Source organism: Juglans regia, chromosome 6 (assembly GCF_001411555.2).
Source record: "Juglans regia cultivar Chandler chromosome 6, Walnut 2.0, whole genome shotgun sequence".
Lineage (NCBI taxonomy): Eukaryota > Viridiplantae > Streptophyta > Magnoliopsida > Fagales > Juglandaceae > Juglans > Juglans regia.
The window spans coordinates 29,799,141-29,810,485 of record NC_049906.1 but is presented as its reverse complement, the minus strand read 5'-3'; the positions used below and the strand labels follow the sequence as shown (position 1 = coordinate 29,810,485).

Genomic DNA, 11,345 nt, shown 5'->3' with positions numbered 1-11,345 from the left:
TATAAATATTTTTTAATTTTTTCTCTAATTATTACAAATTTAAAAGTTTTATGTGCAGCTATTTTTGTATACTCTTTATGTACTTTACTAATATAATTAATTGTGTTATTTTTTTAATATAAAATAATTTTTCATATTAATAAAATAAATAAAAAAATACTTAAAAATAACCGTAGAAAATGAGATAAAAGGGCAAAAATGAAAACTATGGATTTTTTTATATACTTGTATAGCAAGTGGAAGGGTTATCACAAGTGGGTATTACACCCTTAGAGTATTGGTAATGGTCTAGCCATTGACAAGTCTAAAATTTGGATAGAATCTTAATTTTTGGCTATAATATCAATTTTTGACTAGATAAATCTACATTGTACTAGTTATTATAAAGTTAAAATAATAATATAATATTATATATATATTTTTTATTTTTATTTTTACAAATACAATTTATATATTTTTTTAGATCTTCATACTTTATAAAAATAATATGTCTACTCTATCAATCAATAGAAATAATATGTATGCCATATATATTTTACCATTCAAAGAGAGAGGGAAGTGATTAAATAATTAAATATTACTTTCTATTGTAAATAATAGCTAATCATATTTGAAGAGGACTTAAGATTTACTATTCATCAAGTCTTAAACTTTAAACCATTAACTAATTTAATGTGAAGATTTTTTTTTCACATCTAACTAAAATTTAGATTTATATTAACATTTGATTAGTCCATTCCGAATGCTCTATCTTGCCCACGATGCAGGTTTGTAAGGAAAAATATCTGGCCTACCCGTTAGCCACTAGCTACACAGAATGCATGGGTGGGCGGATTTGGGGCCCACTGTTCTGCTCTCCTACTTTTGGCAATGGATAGTAGCTGTCACTGTACATATAAAACAAGCCGACTGCGAAAATTTCAGGATATTGATAGAGACTTTTGTTCTTACTGGTTTGGCCATTTTATTTTATTTTATGTAATTTATTTATGTTTCAACTTTCTATCTCGTTTCATTTTATCTGATTGTATAACCAAATAAGAATTTAATTTGTGCAAAACACCCTCCATTTTTCTTTCTCTCTAATCCTATTTATCAAAAGAGATTAATTACATACACAAAAAGGATACATAAATATAAATTTATAAATTAACTTATTTTTATATAAATTATTAGATTTATTTTATAATAAAAATAATTTTATAATTTAACATATTACATTATATCAATTTAATTTATAAATTTATTTTTATATAATATTAAAATTTATTTTTACTAAAATAGCTTTCTTTTCTAGTCAACTTTTTCCATATACGAAATTAAAGTTTACAAGATTAAATATAAAAAATAATATTACATATAATTATGAAATATATAAATATTATACAATCACTTTAAAAAAATAAAACTTATTATTAAAAATTAATCTTTTTACATAAATTTCATATTTATTTATTTTTTTCAAACTACACATTCATAATTATAAATTTTCAACTACCATTTCTCTATAGGATAATAGCTCAGAATGTCCGTTAGGCCAACTTTTCACAGTCAAGAAAATACGCATTCACAATTACAAATTTTTTTATATAAATTTCATATTTATTTATATTTTTTCAAAGTACGCATTCACAATTACAAATTTTCAACTGCCATTTCTCCGTAGAAATTTAGAATAATGACTCAGAATGTCCTGTCGGCCAACTTTTCACAGTCGCATATGACAACTAACCAATCCAACTGCTTTAAAACAAATGTTTTACAGCTTCAATGTCGTTGTTCTTACATCACTATTATCTTCTAGAATTTCCACTTTACCTTTTGATTCATGTCAAAAAAATCTATAATTCTTAACACTTTCGATATATTTTGGTGGATGTTTGTAAATCATTCACTTCCCTCCTATAATATTGTTATAATATTAATATATAATCATAAGTCAAGAAATTAATTTTTAAAATTTAATGTTAATTGTAAAATTAATACCATGAATTTCAATTTTTACAAAATTAATATTTGAAGTTAAAAAAAATTCTCCAATAAATACTTCTATCTATTTTTTGTTAAAAATTTGACAATAAACTACATGACACGTAATATCAATATCTTTATCAATCATTAAAATGGTAATAAATTTTTAGTTTCTTAAAATTTAGATATTAATTTTATAAAAATTAAAAACCAAAACCTCAAATTACAAAAATTAAAGTATGGATTTTTATAATTAACCCTAAAATTTAATAATTTATTATCTACACTAATCTGGGAAAGGGTTTGAAGTATATTTAATTTTACTTGGTATGTCTTTACATGGAAAACTGAAGGAAAAAAAGGAAAATATTATTTACACATAAGATTTCTACCAAATTTTATTTTATTAACTTAATAATTAATGAAGTATTTTTAAATAAATTTGTGATTTTTTTTGTATTTTTTAAAAATATTTAAAGGGTTTAAAAAAATATTGAAAAAAGAAAGGTAAAAAAAAAAAACTATGATTGATTCCAGTAACTTCCCTTGACGACACGTGGCATTACCAATACTTTTTCCATCATCGATAGGCACCAAATAAAACTGGAAAAATGGTTCCAGATTCTCTATCTTTCCAACCCCACTCCATCTTTTCTGAGCCATCTTCCCCAGATTTTTAGATCATTGCTACCCCACCGGCCACCCTCAGATTCCGTGCCAATTTTTTTTTTTTTTTGGGTAAGAGGTAAACAAATTCGAGCTCTTGCAGATATTTTTCAAAGTATCAACCCTTTGTATATGACAATTATTGTTAGTTTTGTTTCAGTCTGAGATTTATTGGGAGAAATGGAGGCCAAACTGGGTTCCTTCAGATACAGTTTCACGGGGAAAAGGGAAAGGGAGAGGCTGCTGTCGGCAAAGGGGTACTCGGAGGTCGGTGGGTTTATGCCCGTTTTAGGAGACGGTGAAGAAGAAGGAGAAGCAGTTAGGTGTTGGTGTCTCTCGTTTCGGTCGCTTTCGGATAAAGCTTCGAGGTCTTGGAACACGGTGCAAGATGTGGCTTACGAGGCCTGGAAGATGGGTCGTTTGGACCCTAGGAAGATCGTCTTCTCCGCAAAAATGGGTCTGGCCTTGATGCTCATTTCCTTGTTGGTTTTCTTGAAACAGCCGGTCGCGGACGTCGGCCGCTACTCCGTTTGGGCTATTCTCACTGTTGTGGTCGTCTTTGAGTTCAGTATAGGTATTGAATTCAACTTTCTTTCTGGGCTTGTTTACTGCTTCTATTTCTTTTTCTTTTTTTCTTTTTCATTTTGTGAGTGTTTGACATCCGTGTATATGTGAATTTATGCGTGTCTAGGCATGTAATAGAAATTGATGTTGATGAAAACGAATGGGTTTAATTATTGGGATGAAAATGTAAAGTCAACAAGTATCACGAGATATTGTTGTGTATTCAATTGTATTTAAAAAAAAAAATTATTATATATTGCATGGAGTAAGAAATGCTACAAAATTCCTTTTTGTTATTATTATAACATTATCATTGCCCATCATCTTTTCTCTCGATATTTTATGGAATAAAGCAAAGTTTGGGCATGAAGATTGAGTGGCTGATCGAATTCAATACCCACCTCAACTCATATCATCTTCATCGTTACAACTTTATTAAATTTTTACGTAAATATAATAAACAATTCAATTTTTTTAAATTTTAAAACAAATTTTATAAATTTTCACATAAAATATAATAAACAATTTAATTTTTTTAAATTTTAAAATAATAATAATATTCTAACAATATTTTATTCTACTATTCACAAACCATCTCAACATCCAAACTACTCAAACTACTCATGATTTGACTAATCGTAGGTTTCCGCTCCCGATTTGAATCACCTCCTTTTCTTTCACATGAAATGTTTACTTCCTTCCCTTTTCAGATGATAAATTCTACTCTAACAAACTGTCGTTTGACTTGGGTCCTCTGTTTTTTTAGTCCTTACGTTTGGTGTGTATGTTCTCCTGCAGGAGCAACACTTAGCAAAGGATTTAACCGTGGGTTGGGGACATTATCAGCTGGTGGGCTTGCTTTAGGCATGGCAGAGTTATCGGAATTGGCTGGAGAGTGGGAAGAAGTTTTTATCGTTCTGAGTATCTTCATCATAGGTCTTTGAGTGTGTCATCAAGTATTCTTCTGTTATTGGAAAAAAGTTTTTTGAATCCTTATTTTATGTTACTAGCATTTCTTTCTGACAAGTATATGTGGTTTCTAGGATTCTGTGCAACATATGCAAAACTATACCCAACATTGAAGCCTTATGAATATGGGTTTCGGGTCTTCTTGTTGACTTACTGTTTCATTACGGTATCTGGCTATAGGACAGGGGATTTTATTGATACAGCCGTGACCCGATTCTTGCTCATTGCACTTGGTGCCGGTGTTTGTTTGGTAATAAACATATGCATTTATCCCATCTGGGCTGGTGAGGATCTGCACAATTTGGTGGCAAAGAATTTTACAGGTGTTGCAACATCTTTGGAAGGTGTGTCTGCTTCATGCTTTTATTATATCCTTCCAAGAGTAAAATTGCTCCACTCAGTAAATTTTTTCTATGAAGATTCATGTTTTATTGTCTTCATTCGTGCTTGACTCATTTCTGTGAGATTATATTTCAGGTTGTGTTAATGGTTACCTTAATTGTATCGAGTACAAAAGGGTCCCTTCAAAAATTCTTACCTACCAAGCTTCCGATGACCCTCTGTACAGTGGATACAGATCAGCTGTAGAATCTACAAGCCAAGAGGATGCTCTGGTATTGTTTAGTGTAATTATGCTTCATCTGCAATTCATTGTATTGACAGTATTGATCACTATGTAGTGCTTCATCTACAAGTCATTGCATTGATAGTATTGATCACCGTGTAATTTCTGACTCTTCCTTTTGTTTGAAGATGGGATTTGCTATTTGGGAACCACCTCATGGTCCTTACAAAATGCTTAAATACCCGTGGAAGAACTACGTCAAATTAAGCGGTTCATTGAGGCATTGTGCATTTATGGTCATGGCTTTGCATGGATGTATACTTTCAGAAATACAGGTGCATTTAAACTTTATCTACATTTTTGTGTGGTTGTCAGTAGAAGGAACAGTTGGATCCTCCTTTTCATATTGCAAAAGATGCTGGGGTTTGTTTGACAACATTAACATTTTGGGGCTTTGAGTAAATTTGCTTAATGGTTGTTTCCTGCAGACTTATTTCGTTGTCATCTTTAAAATCCGTAAACTATGATTTGTACCGTCAGATCATATATTTATGTTCCTGTAGAGTTTGTTTCAGATTTTTTTAAACATTCCTTGAAGAAAGGTCCTAGGCTTGTTGGTTATTGTGCCAAAAATATCATCATTTCTTTTTGCTTTTGTTTTAAATAACAACCCAGAAAATTCTTCTGCCCATAATGCGTATTATCTGCTTTGACATTCAGCAGAATTGGTGGTTATGCTATTCCATATCTCAGATCACTTGAAGTTGCATTCATGTGCATAAAAAAGTGTGGGTGTTTGGGCGTCCACTTATTAAACTTCCATTGCTTGTAAATGTAGGCCCCTGCTGAAAGAAGACAGGTTTTTCAAAGTGAGCTTCAGAGAGTGGGTTTTGAGGGTGCTAAAGTGTTGCGTGAACTTGGGAACAAAGTGAGAAGGATGGAGAAATTAGGTCCAGTGGACATACTTTATGAAGTGCATGAGGCTGCAGAAGAGTTGCAAAAGAAGATTGACCAGAAATCATTCCTTCTTGTCAATTCTGAGAACTGGGAAATTGGAAACCGGCCGGAGCTGGGAGATCCCCAGGATTTTCTGAACTTGGATGAAGAAAGTAAAATCCTTCAATACAAGTCCCTGAGTGAAACTGTACTAGATCTCAGATCGGTTCCAGTTTCAACTAGTTGGGATAGGAAGGTCCCAACGGGCATGAGTTCCGCCCTGGCTGCTGGTGTTCCTCCAGAAAACGTGCTCGTGAAACAAATATCATGGCCCCGACGTATTTCATTTAATGCCGATGCAGTGCTGATAGAGGAAGAATCAAAAACTTATGAAAATGCTAGCGCACTGTCATTAGCCACGTTTGTATCTCTTTTGATTGAATTTGTTGCAAGGCTTCAAAATCTTGTCGACTCGTTTGAAGAATTGAGTGACAAAGCAAACTTCAAGGATCCTGTTGAGCAACCATCAACATTAGAGCCCGAGGGGCTTTGCAACAGATTGTTCAACTTCCTAAAGTCCCGGAACTCGAGACGTCATCTACTCAGTTAAAGTCTAAAGATGATGGAAAACAGATGCCCTTATTACCTTATGTATCATCTTCCAGGAGCTATGCCTTCTAATATTGCCCTCGAATCGAAGCCTTCATTAGTCGGCTATAAAACACAATGGAGACACATTTCTGCTGTTTTCCTTGCAGATGAATGTGGTTACTGGTATCAATCAATGCTCTCCAAGAGAAATCCTGATGGAGAACTTGCAATCCCTATACCCAAAGAGGATGATAAGGATTGATCTGACCGTGATCACAATATATATGTATGTGCTACTCTTAAAATGTTGTAGTAAAGATCGGTCACTTGTCTCAGAAGCTGAAGTGCATGCCAAGCCAAACTTCGATCTCAACTTAACTCCGCTCAACTCACTATCTAAACGGTGCATTACACTTTCACCATTGGATTGGGAATTTTTGTTTTTATTTTTATTTTTTTTATCTCTGACTATGGGAGGGTTGGATGGCTAGGATTGCTTAAAAAAAATATAAAGAGCCAAGTATGGCTCCTTTGCCAAATATTCTATTTAGTTTAAATCAGGGCTCATTAACTCAGCATACAATCTTGTGCGTAAGTTCTATGTAATTATGCAAAATCTTAGTAACAGGTAATGTCTTGCCATTGTAACCATGAACATAAAGAGCAAAGTTTTATTTAAAAGCTTCAATCCAAATAGTTTAGATTTGGACCCATGTTTCTATGATCATTTTTTAAAAATAAAAAAAGTTGCAATCAAAAAGTGATTTTATAAAAATAAACTTATAAATTGAAGTGACTTTTTGTGATATGTTAGGTTTATTTTATAATAACAATAACTTTGCAGTCAAATACATAAATTTCATAGTTAAGTCATGATACAAAACTTTTTACACCTATTTTGTAATACGGAACAAATTTACCCGTTTTCATTCTGACTATGGGGATGTTTGGATATAGAGTTGAGATATGCAATTATAAGAGTTCTTATAATTTAATTTTCAAATATTACTCCAATACAAATAACTTTTAAAATTTAAATTTTTAATTTTTTTATTTAATCACTACCTAATCATTATCTAATCACAAAAATTAATGAGTAATGCCACTCATCATCTGAATTCTCATCATTCTATAATGTAGCATTAGATGATTGAAAACTATTTATTATACTTCACTTATAAATGACGAGAAAATAAATGATGACTAGATTTTTTTAAAATTAATACAACTTTTACAAAATTTAAAATAAAAATTATATTTATATAATTTTTTAACTTTAAAGTATTTTTATTTAAATTTTCTCTCTCATTTTTTAAAATCCGCTCAAATATCTTAACTCAATTATTTCATTACTATTAATAGAATTTTAATATTATTATTATTTTGAAATTTGAAAAAGTTAAATTAGAATTTGAAAAAATTGAATTGTTTATTATATTTTATATAAAAATTTAAAAATTATAATGATGAGATTAAATGAGAATTTTATATCTCGTCCACTTGCCAAGCATACCCAATATGGTTAAAATTACCATCTCAAATGCCAAGTCTAGTTAAATTACCAATGTCATGCTCCTTTGAGGTGTACACCCATGGTTTTGGAAATAAACTTAAATTGCATATTATACAGGGGACACTAAAATTTAATACGATCTGGTACCGAGGTTTACATCCATGAGTTTGGGGGTGTGAAATTCAATATAAATGGTGTTTGATACTTGCATTCCAAATAAAAGGGAGGGGAGGGAGAAGCGGATGAAGTTTATCATTTGGTATTAAAATCTTTTGAATGCCCAATACCCCATTTTCTCTTTTAGCTCTCCCATTTGCCCTCTATTTCTTTCTTAGTTCCTATGTTTTTATATTGTCCCATCAACACTTTTTTAGGGGTGATACCCCACGTGAGGACCACCCTCCCACCCACCGCATATGAGAGAGACCCTGACCCAGCCCGGTGAGTGGACCCCCACCCGTCCGCACCCCCGCACATGGTACTGGGCCTTCGGCCCAGTACTTTTTTCTAGGCCCTAAATGACCTAGAATCAGTTTTTTGGGCCCCTTTGGGCCCAGAATTCGTTTTGGGCCACTTTGGGCCCATTATTTAGATTAAAAAAATATAAATTTAAAAACAGAAAAGAAATAATTTTTTTTGGTAAGTAGATATTAAGTTTTAACTATTAAATAATTAAGTAATATTCATCACTAAGGCAGTAAGACACTATGCTACAATAAATAGTTTACAATTATACAAATTAAGAGAACTAATAAACTATTACACTATTACAAACTCTTCTAAAAAAAATAAATATTACAAATTGTATAATTAACTATTGTAGCAACATTACAATAATTGTAAATTAAGAAAATTAATTTTGGGGTGGAGCCGTAGTTGTGAGTTCACTGAGTTGTGTCGAATGTCGATTGCTGTGAGACTGAAAATCAATAAGTTAAAAATAAAAGTTAATAAGTCAAAAAACCTGAAATATTAATAAGTTAAAAATAAAACAAATTAGAATTAAAAAGTTATAAAAATGAAACAAAGTTTTAAATGCAAAAAACAATTAGGGAAGAAATTATGCAAACCATGACAATGGTGAGTCCAATACAAAAGTCATACTACATCGGAGGTAGCCGTAGACGCCGTCTCATGTATCACTATAAGTATTAAATTTGAAATGAAATTAATGAATACCAATTAAATGAAAATAAATAAATGAAAATAAGAAATTAGAATAAATACCATATCCAGACTGATCATCACCCTCCTCCTCGACGTCGGCCTCCTCATACTCAAGAACATCCGGAACATGAATTGGAGTTCCCTTGATCCAATTCTGCGTGCAAATCAAAGCCTCCACATTGGCAGGAGCTAATAAACTCCGAAATGAATCTAATACACGTCCTCCGGTGCTAAAGGCCGGCTCTTAGGCTACTGTGCTAACAGGGATGACCAACAGTGTGCGGGCTATCTCTCCAAGGATGGGATACTTCACAGCATTCACCTTCCACCAACTTAATATATCGAAATCTCGTGAAAATGGTAAAATCTCTGCTGCTAAGTATCTGTCTATCTCTGACTGAGCCTCTACAGAAGTCCGGAGGAAGGGGGTCTGCTCATACCTCTCACCTCACTCCAATCTACGCCATTTCCCACTCTCGACTTCAGGAAACTGTGAGCCTGAGGCTGAGGGGGTAGATGTAGGTGCTGCAATATTACCACCCCGCAGGGTGGAAAACTCATCAAATAATCTAGTAAGGGTTTCCCGAACCCTTGCTGCAATAAGCTCTGCCCATACTTGCCCGTACGCAAGGCCCAATCCAAATATCATGCCATCCAACATATACCTCGGGTCAAAGACGACAGCTACATATAACAAAATATTAGCCCTAGTTAAATCTCCCCAATACTTGTCGTACTTTGACCTCATAATCAATGCCATCTCCCGCAGCCTAATGTGACCACCCGCGACCATGTCATCTAATTCTTCTTTTACCCTACATATTTGCTGGCATACAACATTGGATGTAGGGTACAAAGTTCCAGATAGCCTCGTGGTGATATCGTAAAAAAGCCTCAAAAACTCTACAAAAATAGTTACAATTTCCCAATCATCAGCTACGGGTTTCCCCAATCCCCCGTGATCATCAAAATATTTTACATATTGGATGTCTTCATCACCCAATAATGCAAATGCCAGCCTATATTCTTGGGCCGCCTCCAACATCAGAAATGTTGAGTTCCATCGTGTAGGCATATCAGTACAAAGCCCTTCTTAGATGTTAGACCCGCAGATCTCGCAGCAACCTTGAATTTCTCCAACCTTGAAGGAGAAGATCTCACCCATCTCACAGCAGTCCTAACTCGAGCAATCGAGTCATGAAGATCTCTCAAACCATCACTGACAATCAAATTCAGAATATGTGCTGCACATCTCACATGCAGACACTCACCACCCATAAGTGTCTTATTTGTCTCTCTAAGATAAGTTTTCAAATGTCCTAATGCAACATCGTTAGACGAGGCATTATCGACTGTGACTGTAACAACTCGGCTCAAACCCCACTCTTTTATTGAAGCCTCCAAGGCCTTCCCAACTATCTCACCCTTATGATCGGTGATTTTACAAAATTTTATAATTTTCTTGTGTAATGTCCAATGGCAATCAATAAAATGCACAGTCAAAGACATATAATTAAAATTTTGGATCGATGTCCAAGTGTCAGTGGTGAGACAAACAAATTGATCCGCCAATTGACCCCTCAACTTCTCCTTTTCAATGTAAAAATGCTTTTTTACATTCTTTGCCACCGTGTGACGAGAGGGAATATTAAACCTTGGTTCCAAGTAGTGAGAATAAGCTTGGAACCCTTTCCCGTCTACAATTTGAAAAGGTAGCTCGTCCATTATGACCATACGAGCTAGATGTCTTCTACACTCATCGGGATCATACTTAGTATACCCCCTCAAACTTGCACCCCCACTAGTCCCATCCGCCATTTTTTGAAGTCCAACTTCTAGCCTAGATTGGCTTTTATCTTGTAATGATCTTAATATTGGACTTTTTTTGCATTGCTCTTCTAAGTGCACCTTTAATTGTGAGGTGCCATGTTTCCTATAGTGGCATCCATAAATTTTGCCACAATGGTTACACTTGGCTTGTGGGTTACTTGAGTCACCACCCTCTAGTTTGGTGAAATGACTCCAAACTATTGAAGTAGGTTTCTTTCTGGGCTTGGGGGCGGAGCAAGGTGCCGTAGGGCTAGGGGTAGGGGTATGAGTAGGAGGGGTAGGTGTAGGTGTAGGGGTAGGGGTAGGGGTGCCCTCGGCCTGAAAAGGAGAGCTCGCACTCCAATCCGCTGGCATATCCATGAACTAAAGCAAACAAAAAATCTGAAATAATAGAAAACATAACAACTATATAATGAACATAAAAGAAAAGTAGAATAAAAAAAAGTATCACACTATCATTTGGTTATAAATGTAATAAAGTATATTAACAACAAATACACTATATGTTGTTAATAAAGTATACTCTCACTCTCACTACATGATGAGGAAAGAAAATATGAATGTTTCCTTTAT

General features: G+C 33.6%; 1 protein-coding gene across 2 annotated transcripts; it reads left to right on the top strand.

The window, feature by feature from the left end:
* Positions 1–2,604: 2,604 nt before the first annotated feature.
* On the top strand, positions 2,605–6,681 carry LOC109014770 (aluminum-activated malate transporter 9-like). 2 transcript variants are annotated; one of them, XM_035691100.1, is made up of 7 exons: positions 2,605–2,709; positions 2,798–3,211; positions 4,000–4,137; positions 4,245–4,514; positions 4,648–4,784; positions 4,924–5,070; positions 5,574–6,681. In XM_035691100.1, exons 2-7 carry the CDS (start codon positions 2,818–2,820, stop codon positions 6,279–6,281), a joined length of 1,794 nt encoding a protein of 597 aa, XP_035546993.1. In that variant the 5' UTR covers positions 2,605–2,709; positions 2,798–2,817; the 3' UTR covers positions 6,282–6,681. The 2 variants fall into 2 exon arrangements, with proteins under 2 accessions (XP_035546993.1, XP_035546992.1); XM_035691099.1 differs by having other exon boundaries at positions 2,605–2,716.
* The last annotated feature ends 4,664 nt before the right edge of the window (positions 6,682–11,345 follow it).